Consider the following 22,886-nt stretch of genomic DNA (forward strand, 5'->3'; position numbering starts at 1 on the left):
GTCCCGCCACACTCGCGTGCCACTTTTTTTGTTGTTGTTGCTGCTGCAGTGGACATTTGGCCAGGATGCACCGACTCTAATGACATTATAATGGCCCGTGCTCCTTTTAATCGCAACTGGGATCATCCTGTTGTAAGATCACGATAACGGACCTCTCTCTCCCTCTCTCTCTATCCCTCTCTCTCTCTCTCTCCGTTGTGCGCCTCCGCTGCTTTTTACGCACGAAGATGAGCTCGGACAAGCCAAACTTTCTGTCCCAGCCCGTGGTGAAGAACGTGTTCATGTACCGAAACGGCGATCCGTACTACGAGGCTCGCCGGGTGGTGATCAACCATAAGCGGGTGTGTAATTTTGAGACTCTGCTCAGAGAGGTGACCGCCGGGATCCAGCCGCCGTTCGGAGCGGTGAGGAACATCTACACGCCGAGGGGGGGCCACAAGGTGGACTGCCTGGACAGCCTGCAGAGCGGCGAGCAGTACGTGGCAGCCGGGAGGGAACGGTTCAAAAAGCTGGAGTAAGATACTCTTTACATTCTGTGGTTGCTTTAGTGGGGTGGGGAAAAAAAAGCTCAGTGGAAACATCACGGGGCGAGTTTCACAGTCGAGCGAGTCTTAAAGTTTCTGTGACTCAACAGTTTGACAGCAGTGCTGAGTCACAGCATGAGAGCCAAATGAGATCAGTAACGGGACCAGGAGAGAGGTGTGCTCTGCCCTGGCCTAAAAATAAGAAGACTTATACAGCAGTTAATGGGATTTGTGCAGCCAGTTATTCACAGACTGCAGGCTGAACCAGTTGAACATAACCTGGAACCATGAATGGCTCTTTTTTTTTCATGGAAGCAGCTCCACTGAAAAGGATGTGCATAAATGCCACATCGTAGTTGTTTTTGCTTCATTCTGAGATGTGAATGCATGAGTAAATTATCAAACTATATGTACATTTTTAGCATTATGAATATGTTTGTAACTAGTTATTTGACTGTATTCATCCTTTTTCTGCCACTATCCAGGTACACACACACTGAGTGAGAAAGAAAGACTAAGGGAAAACAACTGGAATCAAACCCACAATATTCTCATTGTGCAGCAATTACTACAAACCACATCTGTTGATTCACCAATTCATTAATTGCTTCAAATTGTGAGATGAACACTTCAAGCATCCATGCTGTTCATGGATATTGGTCACTTCCTACTTTAAAGCAACAATTTCCCATCCTGATCAAAACATTGTTTTTAAATGTCTTTAAATATAAACTCTGGAAGAGTCCCACCACTGTCTGATCATCTGATACTGACCTCTCATGTCTCTTTGTTCTCAGTTATCTGCAAATTGGCTCCAAAAAGAAGAGGATGTTGCAGACTCTTCCACTGCAGGTAAGACAAAAGTGTTGCAGAAGTAAGCAAGTTCTCCTGTGAGGAGAGTCGATAACGCAGCTGCGTTAGCAGAGAAAGCCATATTGATGTTCTTCATGAATGCTTTAGTTTAACAAGATTTGGTTGTTCTAGAGAGGCTTGTTGACTGCAACAAAACAAACCGTGTGCGTGAGCAGCCAGTTCAAACAAAATATAGTTTAGTTCTGATCGATCACTCGCCTGTTAGAAAAACAAAAAGAAAAAGATGATTGGTTTAGATAAGATTGTCAACGATCTGCAGTATTAAGCTGTTTGTGCATCCTAATGGGGTTCGGTTGTGCAGTGAGAAGCACTTTTACAGCTAATCCTGTCTTATTTGAAAACGAGGTTCATGTGCTCTCCTCACTCAGTCACGTGCTCATGAGAGTCAGTAGATCCAGAACATAAGTGGTCTTTCGAACTCATTTACTTGTTTTTCAAGAAAATGGTAGACCGTGGAAATTCAAGTTGTCACCCAAGTTGTCAGCGTTTGAAGCTGCCACTAAATGGACGATCCGTGAGGCTCCGGGAACACCCACGCTGTAAAGATTTTATTAAGACCCTTGAAGCAAGGTGTAATGTTGAGCATTCCTCCTCCATTGTTCTGAGCGAGGAATCACTTTGTTGTTGTATCAGTGGCCATGCATTATTGATTTATGGATCATAATCATCCCTTCTTTCAATGCATCTTTAATCACTTGCGGTGAAGTCTCAGCCAAAGCAGGAGCGGCACAGCGCGCCTTCATTCATCTGGAGTTTCTCTTTTCACATTCAGCTCAGCAGGAATGAACACAAGTCCACGCTAACATTAGAATGAAAATGCAGGTGACACATACGAGCAAGGAGGAGTCGGTGAAGTGAACTGACAACACCAACGTAGCTCCCAGCTCACCTTTAGAGTCTGTTTTTGCTTCTGTGATTGCCTCGTGAGAAAATTAAGTATACAAGTACCCCGCTCCCCCTCATTTAACCCTCTTAACCTTCCTGATTGGCTCAATTAATGAGAACTCCAGGCTGACGCAGGTAGTTAGCATGTTGGATCTTTGACCTTATTGATTTGGGGGGACTCGCAGGACAAATCAACAAAGTTTTAAAGACCCTGCATGCAAATGCTACATTTTCTATTATTTTGACCACAGTTTAGTGTTTACATTACACCTATGTTCCTTCCTGCAGGTTTTAAATTGCTTTTACATGCATCCCCCCCTTGAAATGCATTGCTTTCATTTGTTACTGTATGATTAGATATACTTGAGACAGTCCACTTTGTTCAGATCTGGTTTGAGTAAACCGTAATGATACAAAGCTGTTGGAGTGTTTCATAATGAAAATTGGTTCTCGTAGTGATTTCTGTCACTAGTCGAGATTGGGGACCTTATCAGGAGTGAAATCGTCAATGAAGACCGATGCATTAACTGGATTTCAATGTGCACATGCAGACTAAAGATGGAGCTGTGCAGATGCGAGGTAAAAAGCAAGATAATAGGCACTTCCCTCGCTTTGATTGCTGCTAAGACTAAAACAAGCTGAGGAGACTTTTGACCTCTACAGTGCAAGATCACAGGCTGGCAAACAAAAGACTCGGTAGAAATGAAATCTTCTGTTGTTCATGTCTTTCTTTACTTTAAGAAGTTGCCAGCTGGGTGATGTGTGCCTCTCCTTGAAGTACACTTTGAAGGTAAAACGTTGAGATAAAAGTGCAGCCACAGATATTTTACACTGTTAAATGCTGGTAGGCTCTCTCCCAGTATTTGGAATGGCTTTATCTTCATAGAATATATGGGTTTGTTACGTACGACTAACATATCTCTGAATATCTCAGCTTTCTTCATTTCCAGTTGCCAGGTTGCGCTGCCAGGCCCCGTAAGACTTTTAATAAATCTCCTCTGTTATCTCGTTATCTCGGAGGATCCAAATCTGAGCCTCCGAGTCACAGTGGGCTGCGGGTGTTATGGGACCTGCGGAGCTCCCTCTTTGTGAGGATCACAGGGAAGTCATTCTTCAGCTGTCACAGGGATCACAGATCAACTCTTCCTGTGTGCGAAAGATTTTCGTCCTTCGCTTCAGACATAAAAGCGCTTGATGTCTTTGTTTGCTACTTTTGAGTTCACTAAAAACAGAACTTGAAAAGGTCAGACAGAGATAAAATATTTTTATTTGAACAGATACATCCTGTCACTTGCATTGAATAATACTTTATCTGTGCATTTCAGAGGAAATCATTTGGCTGTGAATTTGCACAGTTGTCCTTATTGAACTTTTCAAATGTGTCAAATTTAAAAGTAATATGCAATATTATGTCGCCTTGTTTAAGTTGATGTTTTGTTCTGAGTCTTTTCCATAAATTACAATTTTGCATAAGCATGACCTTGTAGGCTAAGTGCAAGGAGCTAAAAGTATTTTATCTATTATTAGGACTTATGTGGAGCTTCTTCTTGGCTTCAAACATGACCGTGTTAGTCGTCAGCTTTCACCTCAACACTTCTCAGGCTCTCATGGAGTTGTTGAAATCCACCATGTGGTGAATTTATACAGCTGTTAGCGTCACGAACCACAAGTTCAAGAAATGGGGATGCCAACCAGAAAGTTAAACGTCAACAATCAAGCTGTTAAAGAAAATACATGTATTAATCAGTCATGTAATAATGTTGCCTATAATGTACTAATTTTGACTTTTTCAATGTAATGAAACCCATAATGCAATAACCTGCCAATAGCATATTAAGAAATTTGACATAACATTTTGACAAGAAGTCTTTATATGACTGAAGTAGCAGAGGAATAATTAAAACAGCAACCAAAAGTTTGATATATAAACAGGGCTGCATTTCCTGGAAATAATATAGATTTTGTGCATTCTGCCTCATAAAAATAGGTATTGTGGATATAATAGTCATCATCATATTCCATTACTTGTTGATACATATTATGCAAAACTCTTTCACTTGTGGTTGCACAAAGTATTTGTGTTTTGTTACATTATTGGCTTTATTACATTCATAATGACCAAAATTATGTTATTGGTCAGAATTCAATATTTTTGACTTTTTGGCTAAATTACAGAAAAAAAGTAATGAATTAAAGTAAACCCAGCTAGATGTTCTTTGCAGAGAGCTCGTGCCTCAAAGCTTCAGTTGTCCTGAATGTTGCATCAACCAGCTGGGTCTTCGATGCTGATTAAGATTTCATCATTATCCCTGAAGGAAACCTCCCTGAAGTTTGTCCAGGTCTGTTATTTCGAGCCTCAAACTTCCCCTAATATCCCAAATGAACGAAACTGGTCTGGTAACAAGGTTTTAGCGTACACTGCCGTCCCATGGTCCTACATCAGTGATAGAAATAAGACATTCTTCTGCTTCATCGCCGGTGTGAGATGTACAGATGTTGTGTTTCTAGATGATTTTGACTCTTTTCATTCTTCTTCTTCCAGGCCAAGCCACTTCCACAGAATAGAATCATTGTGTCTGCTCGATTCTTGAAACCCATCAAAGAACCCTGCACAATATTGTAAGCAGAATTTCAGCTGTCGTGTATGATTTGACACATTCTCTAATTGTTCTTCATGAATACAATCTGAGCAGGGTTAAAGGTCATGCTCAAGGACTGTAAGTGGCGACTTCAGCTGTGGGATTTGAATCTAGAAACAAAATGGTTAACCAGAACTCAAAACTCGAAGAAAACTTAGGTGAAAGTAACATCAAACATAAGGACAGGAGAATTACGGAATACTGCAGATCACTGGTGTCCAACCGTGGTCCTGATCAGCCATCCTCCTGCATGTTTTGAGTCTCTCCCAGCTGTAAAGCACATTATTGTTGTGATGGGCTTCTTATTGGGCTTTCTTGCAAGCTTGTTGAAGATGCAGTCTTTAGCTTCAGGTGTGTTAATGAAGGAGGACAAGTAAAACAAGCAGGACAGGGCCCTGAGGGACCACAGATGGACAGGAGATCTGTGATCAAATCTTGAACACAGTAAGATTAAAAAACAAATAACTTCACACAAAGTCACCTAAATTCCACGTTGTATCATGTTATTTCTTCATGGATGGAGTCTGATTATTCTGGACGAACAGAACCTGAGTCTTCTGTAAATATTTGTTGTAAATGATAATGCTACAGATTTCTGTAAAATAAATGACACCGATTTCACTTTCCTCACTTAGTGTGGTAGCAAACGGGGACATCTTGGACCCTGCAGTGAGGCTGCTCGTCCACCAGAGGATGCTGGGCCAGTTCGACAGGATACTGGAAATGATCACAGAGAAGATGGGACTGAAAATCCTGGGCGGAGCGCGAAGGTGCGACTTTAAAAAAGAAAAAAATCTGAACATACGGCTGTTGTTTGCTTCCGCAATTTATGATATAAGTTTCAGTTTCTACTTACCTGCAATCCACACAGCTTCTGGCTTCCACCATATGTTGCATAGCAGGTGATCCTATTCGGGTTTCCAACATCTTGATGCATTTATTTGCATAGTTATTAAAAATCTCCCTTCAAACAGCATTTACTACTCATGTTTTACACACTGTACATGTGTTTTTAGAGACACATCTTTGCTGTGCAACATTACTTGCATTTTACTGGAGGGAATAAGTCCTTCTGTCATCACCACTTCTGCTAATGGTAATAAAACTGATCCCTCCTTAAGAGCAATTGAAGCTGCTTCACCAGAGCGGTCTGCACATACAGTGTTAAATATAAATGTTAAAACTCAGATACAGAGAGAGTTTCAAACTCATCAGTTTACTGTAACCATGAACTTCTACACATCGTTTGGCTTGTTGGGAAATCTGTCATTAGGGACTGTAGGACTGCTTTTTAGCAGCTTTTGATGGGATAGACCATAATATAAAGCCTACAACTTCTGAAACTGCTTTTTTGAAACTGTAATCAGCCCTTATTTCATTTAGATTACAATACATTATGAAGATATCAGTTTTAAACTCTACTTTTTATCATGATTTCATGTTTGTTTTTTTTTCAGTAAACTGGCATGAAAAAACAGTGTTGAAGTCTCTTTCCAATGTCTGTGTGCTGCTTTAGTCTCTATACATATGAAGGCCAGCAGGTGACTGATGGGAACCAGCTGGAGAGCGGCCAGCTTTACGTGGCAGTGGGAAGAGAGAGGTTTAAGAAGCTTCCTTACAGCGATCTGCTCTTCACCAAACCGAGAGGAACACGGCGGGTCAGAGGGTGAGGCAGTGTCTGCATTCACTATTAAATCTCCAATTTTCTTCTTTATTTTTTGTGTCAATCTCACAATCCAAACACTTTGCACATACCTACATACATTATGAGCATCACTATGTAGCGCTTTATGAATGAAGAGTTGTGGAAATTTAAGAATGCAGTACTATGGCTACCAGGGGCCGTTGCTGGAGACGTTCAGTCTGTTTGCGTCTTCCACAGTCACAGCTAATTACTCCTTCAGGATTAATATTCTCCTCGAATCCTCAGAGAACTATGTATATCTCCTGGCTCCATATATTATTTTCAATATTTCTTGAATGAAAGTCAATATTTTATTGTTGCCCCTAAGTAAATACAAACAGGAAATTAATGACTTTTGTTTACCGTGTCAGAAGGAAGTTTTACATCAGAATCAATTTTTAGTTCACTTCCTGATGCAATGATGCAAATGTACATTTTTTTTTACTTTTTAGTTTAGTTTATATCTTATGAAAACTTAATAGTGATGTGATTTTTTTTTCTTTTGAGATATCACTGTTTTCGTGTCATGAATAAAATCATATTTGTCCGTTTCATTTCCAGAATGAAAGCTTATTCTCTGCCGCCCATCTACAGATTCTCAAAGCAAAGTGGAAATGTAAGAATTGCATGTGCTTCTTGCATTATTTATTTAGCCGGTTCATGATCCCACAGTTGATAGCAGATAAGAAAATCCAATTGCAAAGAAAAAAAAAAAGCCAAATGAAAAATCCTCTTGTGCAAAGTGGTGACAGACGGTGTTTGCAAGTTTAGGCCTTCAAGTCTGATAAATTCGGATGTATTCTGTGTCATTTGGACTTATGCCGTAATCCCTCAACTATCTTCCATGCTTTCTTTTTAATGCAATGTGAAACTGTCAGGCAGCATGTCTGATCAGCAGTGGTCAACTGTAGAAAAACAGATACAGAAAAGTTGAACAAAAAGTATCTTTTCAACAGAATTATGTTTTCTAATAATCTGTCTTTTCCTTTCATTTTGCCACAGTGCATGTATAAAACATCTGTTGTTGCTCTTGAATTTCACCCGCTGAATCCAACCACCGTTTCCTGCAGGGGAAGCCTGTAGTTCGCAGCATTGACAGTGGAGAAGGAGAGTCCAAGGCCTCTCCTCCGAGCCAGGATGGCAGCAACAAGGAGCACCTGTCCTCCATCGTGAGGGAGATCTCTCAGGCCAGACTGCTCTCCTTCAGGAAGAGGAAGAGCGGACAAAGCCTGACTCAGGGCACATCCGACAACGGTAATGCAACACACCCATCAATGGCTAATTTCAAGGTGGCCTGAAAGCTATAATAACATCTTGAAATAACAATTGTTGTTGACAAGTTCCAACCTTATCTGGTTTGTTTTCTTTATAATTGTAGCTTATAGCTGAAAAACATCTAATCTCATACAATATTTTTTATAGTTATATTTATTACACCAAAGGCCATGAATGTCATAATGAGAAATTAATGTTGACAATAAGTTAAGGAGTTTTGGCTTTATGGGGTGTATCTGGACTTTAGGTCAGGGCCGGCCCGGGCTTCAGAGGCGCCCTAGGCGAGCCCGAGACGAGCGAGGCGGCCGCCTAGTTCGCCTATGCCTAGAGCCGGCCCTGCTTTAGGTAGTACCAGTTTTAACTGATTTAAAAACCAAATTAGAAGTGACTGGGAACACAAACAGCTGTGCGTTTTTTGTGACAATTTGGCTCCAGATAGTTTATATGCTCACAAAACAATTACAATATTTCAAATTTAATTCCAATCAACAAAAGCCACAATGATCCCATTTCCAAAATATGACCTTTTTATAAATAATTATCATGTTACATCAGTAATAATCTACTCTGTTAATTCCCATTGTCTGATGTGTCTCAGACAGCAGCCTATTTACCATAAAGATCATGAGTTACAGACATATGATGTAATGCATTGTCTGTGCAATCTTATGTAACCTGCTGCATGCCTAAATGCCCACATAGTGGCACTGTTGCTCTTTGTAATATGAAGCTTGAAATATTGAAAGTAGGTCTAGCATGATGACATTGCCAGTTATTAGAAGAAACACATTACGTCATCTTTTTGGCTTATGATCAGTACATTATCCTGTCCTCTTGGAACTTTTTCTTTATTCTTTAGTTTTTTTTTAGATGCTAATTTTCATTTTAACTTTAAAACTTTGAACGCTGACAGCAGCTTTAGGTCATGTAGAGATATATTGGTATATTAGCTACAGTGAAAAGGATGCGGACGGCGTGCAGACTGCTGCTGACCTTATAATACCTTCCCCCTGTGGTGCAAACCGCATTACGTCATCTCGCAGCTCCTGATAGATGTTGCCCGTTTGGTCCTCTGGCGGAACCGTTGACAACAGCAGCCTAAAGAGGAGCATGGAGAATTTGTATCTGTGGTTCAGGGGAGCTGGCATTTCGCATCAAAAGAAAGGATTGAGGCGTGTGTACGCGCCTGTTTGTCTGCTGGATTCTGTTAATGCCATTCTCAAAATCCTCCGCATCAAGATTGTGTGTCCTCTCATTTTTGCAGGCATAGAAAGGAAAAAAAAAAAAAAAAAAAAGTTGCGTTATTGGTTTCCTTGAATGACATTGAGCGGAAATTAAATTAACAGACAGTATTGAAAACAAGATCAAGCAACGGGGCATGAATGCTTTGAATGGCCTTGAGAGAATTTCACGTTCACATGCACTTTTCATTGTTTGACCTACATACAGTGTGTGTTCATGTTTGCAGAGATATGATGTATGTGCTTTAGCCCGTCTCTGTCCATGGTGCTGAATTCTCTTCATGTAGAATGCTGCCAGTTGAGGCTTCTCCAAACACACTATTTTTTTCCCCCCTCATTGTTTCAACCCGTAAAAATCCACTGAAATGATACAAGTCCATTTAAGTCGCCAAGAGCAAAGCAGAAGCAGTCGGTGAGTACCACTGGCCTTTTCAAAACAATTAAATTGTGTTTTACTGGCATTTTAAGAGCAGCCAAGCTTGGAGCAGCTGTAATATTTAGCTTGTCTGTATCACTGAAGTGTTTGCATCACCTTTTTTATGATGATTCACAACAGCACAGGGTTGTTTTTAGTGTTATCTTCCCTGTGGGAAATCTTGCCCTGGGCTGGATTTGAGGTAAACATATCTCACGCATGGTGCCAAGAGGAACTCGGCCAAAAAGTTAGCTGACTGGCAGAGACTGTGGAAAAGAGCACAGCGTGAAACCCACACTTCAGTTCGCCGGCGTGCTGGAACACTGGAACAAAAGCAAAAGATTATTATGAAGGTGTCATGTCATCAAAAACAGGTTTAGGGATCACGATGTGCGTGGCGATATTGAGAAATTGAGATAAGCTGGCAGATGATGGGGAAAGAGAGACAAAAATGAGACGGTGACCCTGTAACTTGAGATTCCCCCTCTGTTCTGTGCAGACTCTGTTGTGACAGTGAGGTTATTTTGGAAGTGTGTGTGTGTGGTTGTGTGCCGGTACGCCGGTCCCCATTATTCACTGTCTATCAGCTGCTGGGAGCCAGACTGAGGATAACTCCAGCAGTTTCTGTCTGGTGTATTGTAAAGCTTGGAACTTTTCTGCTTCATTAGAGTGAACACAGCGGTGAGTGACAGCAAAGACAAGGGGATGGAGGTGGGACAAGTCATGCAGCAAAGGTCATAGAATGAATCTGAACTTGCTGTAACAAAGACATCTGGCTTAAAAGACTGAACCAACATGGCGTATTGCCTGTCTCACGCCTCACCCGACATAGCCCTCCTTTATAGAACCGCTTTTGGGTGCATTATTGGTCCAATTTCACCAGTGTTGGCTTTTGTTTTCAAAAACATCTTCCATTTGTATTGAGGCAATTAGCAAGTGTTGCTAACCTCAAAATAGGAATAGGATGTTTATCACGGTTCTCTTTGTTAAAGCACCTTTGTGACCGATTCTGTTAATGGCTCCCATGAGGGAGACGAGGAGAGGGGAAGTAAAAGGAGGGAGAGTAAAAGAGGCAAGAGTGTGTTTGGTCAGGTGAGTGGAGATGGGATGTAAAGAGACGGCAAGATAAAAGAGAAGGCTAAAGAAGTGGGAACAAAAGGTCAAGATGATGGAGGGAGAGGAAACATTAAGAGGAAGGAGAAGTGGGGAAAAAAATAGAGTACAGGTGGAATCAAATAGTGAATATGATGAATAGCCTGAGATGATGAAGCGCGAGTGCTCAGTGGGGAGAGAAAAAGGCGCGGAGAGATGTTGAAGGGTACAGGGATGGGTGGGGTTTGGATGATTGCCTTTCATTTGGATAATCTCTCCATTTAGAGTCATCAAAGCAGATTTTTACTTGCCTGCGCCCCTCGCTGGGGCCAAATTGCTACTCTGGAAATCAACAAAAGAGTCTTGTACTTCAAGAAGGAAGGACTGCATTTCCTCTTGCGCAAACCTTTCAGTCAAAGATAGAGAGAAGGGTGTCGACTTGATTATCTGAACTTTTCACATGCTTTGTTCGTGCCTCCTGCAGACGGTAATAAGGGAGAATGCTAATTAAAACCAGAGGTGGTGAGCCACAAGTTATATTTATTCTGATCCTTTAAGTACTTCTGCAGTTCTTTTTGAGTAAGTCATACATGTTGAAGTACTTTTTGTAAGTTTTAGCATTAGAAGCTGATTTTTCCAAAAAAAAAAAAAAAGGAGCAGTTATTAAAAAAGCATAGAAGAAACTGCTGCATGCTATATAAGCTGCATAATATTAGTGCTCTGAGTTTGACTAGTTCTTTGTGCACTTTTGGAAACTACAGATTCCCTAAAAGCCGCAGTATGAAAATCCATTAAAAATATGAACACAGTTTGAATTGCCAATGTGATTGTAAGTGAACCGATGGGCAGTTAATAGAGACCAGTCCCTCACACCTACGGCACGGTATTAAACTCCATTGTCTCCTCCCTGTGCTGGAATATGGATCATCGTGCTTTTGTTTAACATTTGGCGAGCTCCCGAGAACCCAGGTAACGCCGTCAGTGCCTGCATTGAAACCTCAAGGGCATCCACTCTGCACAAATCCTCCGCGGTCTGAATAGCCCCGCTGCCTTCTTTTCTCGCACAAGGCTCCATCTCTGAATGCAGAAGGAGCCAGTTCAATTTATGTTACATGAAGGATGCACATTATTTTCACTCCCACAATTTTCCTTGAAGGGTGTTTGATTCAAAGTCTGTGGAGGGGAAAAAAAAATAAAGGGAAAATGAAAACATTCTTTGTATTATTTGCAAGTTGAATGTGAGGGAAATAAAGATCACCACATTTGTGTGTATATGTGTGTGTGTCTATACGCACGCGTGCATTTATTTGCACGAGCCATCCAGCCAGCTCAACCTTCTGCCTCCCCGTGACATAAAATGTGATTTTGCCTTTGGGAATTAGCGTTTTTAGCATATGTATCCATAATGCCTGTCAGAGAGAAATAGGGTTCAAAACAGCGATGCGAGGCAGGAGACATGTACACAAAGAGGATGTGTGTCAAAAAAAAAAGCTAAGCGGCGAGGGATGAGAGAGATGGCAACACTTAAAGGAAGATTCTTTTTTTTTTTTTTCCTGTTTGCAAAGTTTCTGTAAAGTACGGCTCGCGCTGCATGTTTTACGTGCTCCTGCACACATATAGCACATTTCAGGCACCGCAGCCATCCTTGTCTATCCTTCTTGCATTCTTCAATTTCTTTCATCTCCCCCCCCCCTTTTTTTTTTTTTTTCCGCTTCAGCACGGGAAAGGTTCTTCATTACCCTTTGATGCAGGATTACTGGATTAAAGAGCAGGGTAGCTCTACTAATCTGCCACATTAATCTGCTAACAAGTGTTTCAGCTGTGACATACAACAGTGCTGGATGTGACACATGGAGTATAGGGTTAGGCTAACGTGTGACACTTTCAATGACACGTTTTTTTGTCATGTCTGTCTTGTCTAATCTAGTCTGTTTTGCACGTTAGTTTTTTTTTTTTTTTTTTTTTTTTTTTTTCCACGATAGACACACATCTGAACCCTTGTGATAAGAACATTTGCAGGGTTTGTATCAGTGTGAGATACTATAGCAGCTTTGACGCACAAACCCTCGATGGCGACAGCAAAAAAAGGGACATTTTACAGAAAATATTTACATCATCGGTGGAAGCTGGGTTTAAAATGACTAGAGTTGCCAAATTAAACCGGTTTGCATTGCTGTCGGTCACAGTAAAATATGCATTTTATCCCTCATTCTAGAGAGCATATAGAGGCCACAATGTTATATTCAGACACATTAGAAAAAAAGTATTTTTGATTAAAAAACCTCTCGTCTCCAAACTCCATGCTCTCGTTATTTTAAACCTCATTACCAGTTCAGATTTTCATATACAACTTCCCTATAAAGTCCCGTGTCATTTCTGTTTTTCACTGTTCTTATTACAGCAATCAGACCAAAGTCATTCATATCAAAACCCTCATTATGAAGATACCAGATGGTAAGACTTCAGCTAACAGCGAGCGAAGTGAGAGAGAGAACAAGTTCCCTGAATTATTTAAAAATTTAACAAAAGCCGTGACCTTTATAAATATTACTCCACCTGTCTGGCTGAAACATTGTTAAGCAGAGCTCCTCCTTGATTTAATGTCAAATCTATCTAAACAGGACTGCAGTAGATATGAGGAATTTTCTGCACAATAGGAAAAAAAAAAAAACAAGCCACGGTCAGAATGTTGCATTATTGATTCAGGCGCGTTGTAGAAAAATCCAGGGGGTTATTATTGTGATGTTTGTAGTATGATCATGCTGTTCCGACCCTAAAACTCGATAAATTTCATCCTCTGGAAAACCTGCTTGTGTTTCTGTTAGTCACAGTCATAAAACTATATGAGCTCATATAATGAATCTGATCTTGCGGTTCCTCTTTCTGAGCATAAATAAGAGATTTCATCACTTTATGATCAGACTCTTTATGCATGACAAAAAAAAAAATTGTCTATCGAACAGAAAAAAAAAAAACCGCTAAAATGTAACACTGCTCTCTGCCAGGTTGAAACTGAACTGTCTTTTTTTGATTCCGCCTTGCATCTCCGAAGACATCTCGGAATTCCGAGACAACTGGAACGCACCGTAACTCTACAATGCTTTCACAATAATTAGGACATCCACTAGAGGTCACCGTAAATCTTCCCTTGCAGCTGTATTAAGTGCGGTTGTGCATTTCTGCTCTATATTTATGGGACTGAGCATAACCAGCACCACTAGCTATTCATGCTGCTCTGCCTTGAAAAGCCATGATTTACATAAAAGTATGTGTGTAAGCGTCGGCAAACAAGTGTCGAGTCATCGCATTTTCAGATTTTATACAAAGCATCGTTTTAATTTTTTTCCCCTCCATCACCATAAACTAAACGGGAGCTGGGGCCCGTCACGTGGTAGCAGGCCATACAGTCATTAAAGCCTTTAACAGGACCTTGGTCAGTGACTGGAGCACACTTGCTGAGTGGCAACATTTCATAATTACCATTCGGAGTTACTGCCCAGGTTGTTTTACACCCGACTATAACTCAGGCATGTGCTGAGTGGATTAAATCAACTGGCTGTAAATAAGCAATTTACCATACTGCAGGGCGATACTCAAGGAGTGTTATGTAAAGTAATTTATTTACATTAAGTAGTATTTCAAGCTCTGAGTGTTAATTTAACAGTGTACAGCTAATCTGCTGAGAGTAGAATTGGCTTGTAGACGCCATGTCGACGGTTCCTTTTGAGGAAACCGTAACGCACGGGGCGAAGCGATCCGTTTCAATGTGGAATCCCAAACTAAATGATCCCAATCCTTAGTAACTGTTTTTTTTGTGAAAATATCAACATTTTCACCATATATTCTGCAGCACATCAAGGAAAAACTTCAAATTTTAAATTCAAAGGTTATGATGGTACAATTTTACCAGTCCGGCCAACTGCACGCGGCCCCTGAACTAGAATGTGTTTTAAGCTTTTCAATGCTCTTTCCAAGGTGGAAATTTGCAAATATTCAATGTCCCCGCATTGACAACATGTTCTGATCCTGGAAATCTTACATGCACAACAAACTAGTTTGTAATCTGTGAGATTTAACAAAAAGAAAGCAGTGGGGTGACTTCACAAAGGCGTCGGTGCATCCTGACTGACCCTCTTTGTGGTCCCATTTTTACTGAAAACTGTATTCTCCACCTGGCTGGAAACGGATGTCCCGTGGAGTTAAAGGCTTGATGGCACTGTGCGATTTTAACTCAAACGTGCTTCCTGGGGAAGTGGGAAAGCTTTTACATGTGATATTAGAGTGCAGCGCTTTTATTCCATTCAGAGAGGAAATCTTGGTTCACATTTGGGTTCGTTACCCAACTCCCCGCTAAGTTACACTCATTGCTACCAATTCTGTAAACAAGCAAAGATTGCTGCAATTGCATCAAATCCATCTGTTTTTTTTTTTCTTTACATAGTGTCAGGATCCACATGTGTGGAAATGGTTCGGTGGCAAACCGTCGGCTGTGGGTTCATCAGAGAAAACAACACAGTGGCAGGAAACTGAATGTGTGTTTCTCTGTCAGTGGTCAGGAAACTCTCTTTGTGGGGCCTAAAAAACTGAGTTTATGCTATAATGAGGTTTGTTAATGGTATAATGAGGCTCAAAATGTTGGGACCCACGTCAGTTAGTGTTGTTTTTATGGTGAAATGTGATAGAAAATTCCGTTTGCAGGTGTCTGTTTGTATATTCAGATATTTTTTGTCAGTGTCGTCTGACGCCGTCTCTTTAGTTGGACAAAGCAGTCTTGAAGACAAATGGTTGGATGGATATAAATCTATTCGCACAAACACATAATGGGGTTCCCCACAAGAAAAAAAAAAGATTAAGTATACATTCATGTGTGGAGTTAATATGTAGTTTTGTGGCGAAGATTAGTTGCTTTAAGGATTGAGTCAAGATTAGAGTTAAACACTTGGATGAGTATAGGCTTGATATGTATCAAAAAAATCCACACATATAGTGTGTGTGTGTGTGTACGATAAAGATGAGATTTTCTTGTTAAGGACTATGAATCATTTATGCAGACTATCGCTTCATCTTCAGTTGTTTTTTCATTACACCTTCTTAGAAAAACAGTCATTTATAACTTCACCCTCCAAGACAATGGCAGCGAGACCCATTTATATGAGTAATTAAACCCACTTACAGTTGCATCCTTGTTTTACCTCAAACTGATGGATGAGATGCAGTGTTACCTTGGAAATCTTGGTGTGCGGAGCGGTTTGTGTGCGTCTGTGTGCGCGCATTTGCCTGATCATGAAAGAGAATTTCAGTCAGACATTTTACACTCACTCGACTACACACACACACACAAAGCTGTCCAACCATCTGCAATGCCAGAACCCAAATCTACTGGATTTAATGAAGAGTAAGAAGGAGAGGTTCTAAATATTGTATTTAATTTGATTTAGCATTTTCATGAGCCTGTGCCTCATCCGCAAATCACGTTAAGATGTTTAGAGTCATAGCAGCTCATCCACTGCTTACTGCTTACACTCCATCGTTTGGCCCTCGCTGTTAATGAATGCGGGTGATTTCCATAAAATATTCTTAAAGAGGTCCGATATTATTACCATAGCGTTTCATCTCCCACCATGGCCAAACTTCAATCAGTTTTGCATTTGAAATGCATTAAATGTCTCCATAAACTCTTCTAATCTCTTCCCGAGTCATTTTTCTTCTTTAACTGGGATGTGTAGAAAGGGAAACTAATATTAAAGGCATTAATTACACTGTGCTGTTTTTTTTTTTTTTTCCTTTTTTTTCTTCCGCTCGTTTGCTGCATATTTCTGATTGGAATTTTCAGTCTCATCCAGTGTTTCAAAACAAGTGTGTAATTATGTTGTTTATCAGAGCGTATAGTTGTATTCCTCTTATGATGTTTAGGGTTAATTACTCCAAGGTCTTTGATGCACATGCTCACATGCAAACTGAAAAGCTTCATATTCATTTTGCACTCCGACAAACCGGCTCCACTGAGCTGATTGCTTCAAACAGAAAATCGGTGGCATTGAGTCTCACCGAGACATCTTCATTTAAACACTGGGGCCCAGAGTTCAGTGATGCAGATGTTTAAATGGTGAATGGACTTCATTTGTATGCAAAAAATTTTTTACCACTTCAGCTTTTAGCTGATCAGTCACATTCACCCTTCCGCACACATCATTAACGCCCGGCTGACAGCTGCCACGCAGGGCGATCACGCGCCATCGCCGGCGACTCGAGGTTCAACGTCTTGCCCAGTGACATTTTCAGCATATGGGGGTTTGAACCACTTGTCTCAGGGTTGGAAGCTCGATCGACTGAGCCGTGGCTTCTCTATAAACGACGCCAGGCGTCAAACTTATGTCAGGACTCGGCGCTTCCTTGCCACCAGTCTTGGAGCATTAAATAATTACCACTGTGCGAGTGCAGACCAAACTTTTCAGAGGGAGTGTGGACCAGAGAGAGTCCCTGGAACAAATCATGTTTGTGCATGTTGATGTGTAGCATTACCTAGGACTAATGGGTATGCTTGCTTCGTATCGCCTGTGGTGATGATTGTGCTAATTACTGCAGCCTTGATAATAAAAAATGATGATGGAGATGATAGTGATCCAAAGTGACATTTAGATCATTAAATGAGCTTGTAAAATATTTACTGGCTCTCTCTGGCAGGTTTCCATTGTCTGGAGGAAGTTGTTTACATGAGTGATAGTGGTGGGCTTCCCCTCTCGGCCACCAGGTGTCACTCTTGCGCTGTGCTTGGTGGAGTCTGACGGTGCAGGTGCTGAATGAAAGCTGTGTAATTTCAACAAGTCTTAAGCAGGATAAAGAAAGCTTCCTTATTTATAGGGCGGATTTTATGGACTTCTGAGACGAAATAATTTGCTTTGACGTGAAACTTTTAGTGAACACACATGCTTTAAAATGTCTGCTTTTTCATGCAGTGTGTATTGGGGGGGGGGGGCTTTTATTCAGAAAGTGTGAAAATGCATTATAAATAGTGTGAAAAAGTCTTCTAAACCAAATCTCCATGACCGTGGTATTGTTTCGCCACCCTTTTTTTCCTGTTTTGGCCCAGACAAGTCAAGTCCGCATCTAACTGTAGTATAGAACAATCGTCTCATATTTACACCAGGATACTTGGACACTCATTATTTACTTCACACTGGCCCCAACAAGTACACCAAAGAGGCAATATAACACATTAAGATGAAACAGGTTTGTTTTTTTTTCCTCCTATAACATACTCTTTTTTAAAAATGGGCCTCACATATTTACAATCGGTATTTTCAGATGACCTGGAATCAAAGGCTGACGATGGAAACACTGTGGGCAAAACCAGCCAAGAGGAGCCAGCTAAAGAGGTACGCACATGCTCTCCTGCTGTCATTGCAGAATGGCATGCTTTATATTTGAGATATCACTGCTGATCACAAGCTCACTGTTGAAATATTTATAGCTATAAAATGTTTCTGTGGTTCTTCCGCATTACAGAAACTTGATGCGGATGGTGCAAGCTCGGCCGAGGAGAGCGGCGAGAAGGCCGAGAGGAAAGAGGAAGCTCCCCCTGCAGACGCCACCAAAGAGGAGGAGAACGACGAGACGCAGACAAATGGTGGAAATGAGGGAGAAGGTGAAGCAGCAACAGAGGGGAAGGTGGAGGAGGTCGCGGCAGAGAGTAAGGAGGGAGACAAGAGTCAGGAGCAGGGGTCCAGCAGCACTAACAGTGATAAGGACCAGGACAGTAACGAGAAGGAGGACGGGAGCCATACATCTTCTGAGGGAGAAAAGGTGCAAGAAAAATCTGTAGAGGACAAGAAAGATAAAGGCGGCAGCGAGGAAGAGAACGACGGCAAGGCCGACGCTAACGATGCAGACACGGGGGAGAAGCAGGAAGAGAGCGAAAACACTGAAGAAGCCGGTAAAAGTCAGCCTGATAACGAGACAAGAGAGAAAGTTATCGATGAAACCGGCAGCAGCGGTCACCAAGAAGAAAATGGGAGCAAAGCGAAAGAAGAAACGAGCGAAGTTAGCACGGTGAACGGAGAGGTCAGTGCAGAGGATGAGGTGGAAAGTGAAGCCGAGCTGAACTTGGAGGGAAATAATTCAGACGCATCCAAAGAGGCTGCAGCCAATGGAGAGAAGGAAGAGGTGGATGACAAGAGCACAAAGTAGATGAAATGATAAAAAAAAAAAAGACGAGGACAGAAAGTCAAAGTTGGTGGCTGAGAAACAAGGAAAATCCAGATCTTTGATCAACTGGCTGTTATGTGCGAACTCTCAAACTTTGGGGTATACTTTGATTAAACCACTATTATATTTACAAAAGAATAAATCAAAGCTACAGCAATATACATTTATTGTGTGTTAAATTCTTCTGTGGTAGTGAATGATGCTGATTAATGTGAAATTATAGTTACAGAACTGATTTAATTTTTTTTTTTAAGTGGTGAGATTGTGCTTGTAGCTTGTTTTACCGTGTTTTGTATGTGTTGTGCGTTTGTTGTACTCGCCGAAGCAGATGATACAGATGAGCTTTTAAGTGAGTAAAACAAGCTTCATGTAATTCTGAATGATAAGTCACACTATGAATATAATTTTAAAGTCTTTAAATTAAAAATACCCTATATTCATGTATGTATCATGTCGGATGAATGTATTTATACCCATGGCCAGGAAATAAAATGGAAAAAATAAACAAAATACTGACTGTACTGTGTGCATAAGCTGTTTTCAGTTTTAATATTTTCCCACATAGTCAAAAAAGACTTCCAGTATGTTCTGTTTAAGCAATCTCAAATATCTGGAATGACTTTTGCACAGCCATGGGAGCTAATCTCTCTAACTGCTAGGGGCTAACTACTTCCATGGAGTTAATGCAGGAAATGACCTTTACGAACCAACTGGGACTGACATTAGAAGACCTGCAGGGTAACACATACTCTGAGGGCTCACTCCGCTCATTGCCAGATTTATTAGCACTGATGTGAAGTTTAAGCAATTTTAAGCACTTAACTGCTGAATAGTTTATAAGAACAGAACGAGAACTACGGCCATACACATGTTCCCCAGTTAGTGCAGTTTTTGTGGGGTTAAATCTCTGTAAAAATGTCAAAAACCGAGCCCTCTGGGAAAAGGAAAAATGTATTGAGGTAGCAAGTCTGAAGATATCAAATGCAAACATATTTTAAAGGAGCGCAATTATGTCTGGCAGCATCAGCCTGGTCTGTCCATCTATCCATGGACAGACAAAACCAGGAACAAATCAAAGTCGCCAACTCAGGTCAAACTTGTTTTTGGGCTGAGGGTGGAAAGCCATTCAAACTCCCCTCACAAAACCCCACAAACCCAGACTCGGATCAGGAATATTTTCCCTGGAATATGCCAAAAGTAATAGTTTTTGTGTGTTTTATTAGTTTTTGTTTGTCAAGGGCTGCTGCACTTTTTGTAAAGTGCTTTCTAAAGTTCAGTGGAAAGTGAGGTGAAGGTGCTAACTACCACTGTTGCAATGATTCGCAATTTCAGCAGTGTGATGCAATCTACTGTGAGAATCTCCATCTGAAATAAAGGAAATAATCTAAATACCATATTACAAGTGATCAGACACTTCTCATGATGTGTCCAGCAGACTTTCTTCCACCAAAACCAAAGATTCCACAAGGTCTGTCTTCACAATAAAGAAAAAGCTCTTACATTCAATCCATCATCTTGCCTGACTGTTTTTACCCTAAATTAAAGCTTCACAGAGCCGCTATATGAAGTGCCTCCTACAGGCAGGAAGCAGGACTGTGAACTATGATCTCATTCTGTTCGTGACGGCCTCCTTGCCCCCCTGTCTCCCCCGTCTCCCCCCGTCTCCCCTCGACCCTGCAGCTGCTCAGTTTGGGATCCATGCAGTCACTGTGTTGGTGAGTCACCGTCCCAGGAGAGACGTGAAACCTGCGTGAGGAAAAGGGAGAGGGGTATAAAAAAAAAAAAAAAAGATAAAGAGAGACAGTAGACAGAGGCAGCGGGGGCGGACGTGTGTTTGTGAGTCATAATCCCTGGCTGGTTAAGGTGATGATCCTGACGATGCTATTTCTGGACTCGCCATCAATTTCCTCTTACCTTCTGAACTGGCTTTATTATAAACCCGCTCTGTTCTTCTTCAGTTAGAACACTGTGTGTAGAACAATAACACATAACAGTTTTTTTTACATTTTAAGAGCTGTTTAATGGGCAGAATCTGGATATTTATTGAGGGCAAATATTGAAAGAAAATAATGGCTGTGCATAGTTTATGTTCCTGTTGCCGATATCCCAACAGTAGCAACAGATTTGAATTGAACCGATTCATTTTCTATACTTTCTTAATCCATGTGGAGGGCTGCGGCCGATCGCAGATGACACTGGGTGACAGGCAGGATACAACCTGTAAAGGTCACCCGTCTGGTACACAATCACACCTACAGGCTGTAAGAGACACCAATTAACCCTGTGGTTCCCAAAGTGTGTGTGGGTGGCAGTGACGCGGGGGGTGATGGTGGTGGTGGTGGTGTGTGTGTGTGTGTGTGTGTGTGTGTGGGGGGGGGGGGGGGGGGGCTTTTTAGTTTTTGTTAGTTTTTTATCTTTAGTTTCACAGTGAATTTTGTATTTTAAAAGCTATTATTGGCAAAAAGACGCCTCTTGAAAGCTTTGAATATTGAACACTGACATGTTACATCTTTAAACAATCTGACTCTTGATATGACTTTTTGCCCCTTTATTTTACTCGATCTGTTCATTACTGAAGTTACCACTTATACCAAACATTTCGTATAAAGAAGTGCAGTGGATCCTTAATGTAATAATGAGTGGATGTAAAAGGAAGAGCTAAGGAATCGAGTAATTAACCAGACTGCAAGAGTAACTGAATAAAACACGAATAAATCTTCCAGACTTCATATGAGAACACTAACCCAATGTGAATGCAATCACTTCCAGCAGTTTCAGGAACAAATACCATTTGCACACAATTGTTGAGCTGCAGGTTTGTCCGTTTTATTGTGTTCTTTGAAAAATAGACAATGTATAATAATATTTATGTCGAGACTAACATACTATTTGCTCTTCCATCCAATCACACCTTTAATACAGTGTACATCTTATTTACCGGGGGAATCCACTGTTACATCAGTCACTTAATGCTGCTTGAGAATAAAATCATATCCGATATGGATGTGAAACTGTGACACAGCATAAAACATCATGGAATTACAAATCAAGACATTTATTGATCACTTGGTAAAGCTTTGACCACACCGGAGGGTTTTTTTTTTTTCCACAGCAGCTTGTTTGACAGCTTGATGTTTTCTTTCTGTACTGTAGGTTTGCAGCTCAGAAGTACAGTGAGTCTCTTGAGCACGCCGTCTTCATTAGAAATCTGTTTTTCATAGCTCTAGCTACATTTTTGTGTTGTATCTGACCAATCTTGCTTAAAATGACATTACAGATTTTTTTTTTCGAAGTAAAAAAAAACAAAGATCCATGACATAAAAAGGTCAACTTGCATGAGGGTCTGTGGAATACCAGTTCAATCAGTTATAGAGTCAACATGGGATGTAGTTTGTATGACCAGCAGCACTCATGTACAGTAGGAGGCGTTCAGCTCGATGGAACTTCATCTGAAACTTCCATAATGACTGTTTGAAACTAGAATCTGTTGCAGTTCTGTGCAAATAAACATAGAAATTCTGTTTCGGCAGTAAAATCCATTCAGACACAGCATCTTAAAAAGCAGCAGGACAGGCCCAATAAAAACCGGTTGTGCTTGTACAGTTACACAGCATTGATAGATCTAAAAACAAACATCACATGTTTTTAATATAGATTACACAACTTATCTCAAAAGGCTTCAATGACTTTAGTTCAGCAGAATCACATATTGCATGTTTGGCTGAGTGTATTAACCTATGTATTTTCAAGTGTTGTGTGTGAGACCAGGACGGCAGTTATTGTTTCTGAAGCGTCTTTGATTCACGACATGAGCACAGTGATTGCTGTCAGACGCGATGCGGCTGATGCCTGATTGCAGTGTGGGATGTGCTCTCGTCATCCCTCTCTTATGTAACCCGTCTGCTCGCTGCTGCTTGCCTCTCTGCACCTCTCTCTTTCTCCCCGTCTCGATTTTCACCAGCTCCTAACTTCCAGCTGAAGACACTGAGCTTACAATGTGCTCGATTTCACCGGTTCCAGCTCGATTCTGCCACAAGGAGAACAAACGTGTTC

At 41.0% G+C, this 22,886-nt stretch overlaps 1 protein-coding gene across 1 annotated transcript; it reads left to right on the forward strand.

The window, feature by feature from the left end:
• The first annotated feature begins 214 nt into the window (after nucleotides 1–214).
• Nucleotides 215–18,840, forward strand: LOC115396853 (doublecortin domain-containing protein 2-like). The gene is made up of 9 exons (XM_030102920.1): nucleotides 215–514; nucleotides 1,322–1,376; nucleotides 4,825–4,901; nucleotides 5,557–5,691; nucleotides 6,438–6,587; nucleotides 7,167–7,221; nucleotides 7,676–7,859; nucleotides 17,934–18,004; nucleotides 18,135–18,840. The coding sequence occupies exons 1-9, from the start codon at nucleotides 228–230 to the stop codon at nucleotides 18,813–18,815; spliced, it is 1,695 nt and encodes a 564-aa protein (XP_029958780.1). The 5' UTR covers nucleotides 215–227; the 3' UTR covers nucleotides 18,816–18,840.
• Nucleotides 18,841–22,886: the final 4,046 nt, after the last annotated feature.

This window comes from Salarias fasciatus, chromosome 11 (genome assembly GCF_902148845.1).
Source record: "Salarias fasciatus chromosome 11, fSalaFa1.1, whole genome shotgun sequence".
Classification (NCBI taxonomy): domain Eukaryota; kingdom Metazoa; phylum Chordata; class Actinopteri; order Blenniiformes; family Blenniidae; genus Salarias; species Salarias fasciatus.

What these genes read in the sequence shown, in the direction of transcription:
- LOC115396853 (XM_030102920.1), top strand. Translation starts at nt 228, where the DNA reads ATGAGCTCGGACAAGCCAAACTTTCTGTCCCAGCCCGTGGTGAAGAAC. An exon ending in GAACGGTTCAAAAAGCTGGA is followed by an intron (nt 515 to 1,321) that starts GTAAGATACTCT and finishes CTTTGTTCTCAG; the next exon opens with TTATCTGCAAATTGGCTCCA. An exon ending in TGCAGACTCTTCCACTGCAG is followed by an intron (nt 1,377 to 4,824) that starts GTAAGACAAAAG and finishes TTCTTCTTCCAG; the next exon opens with GCCAAGCCACTTCCACAGAA.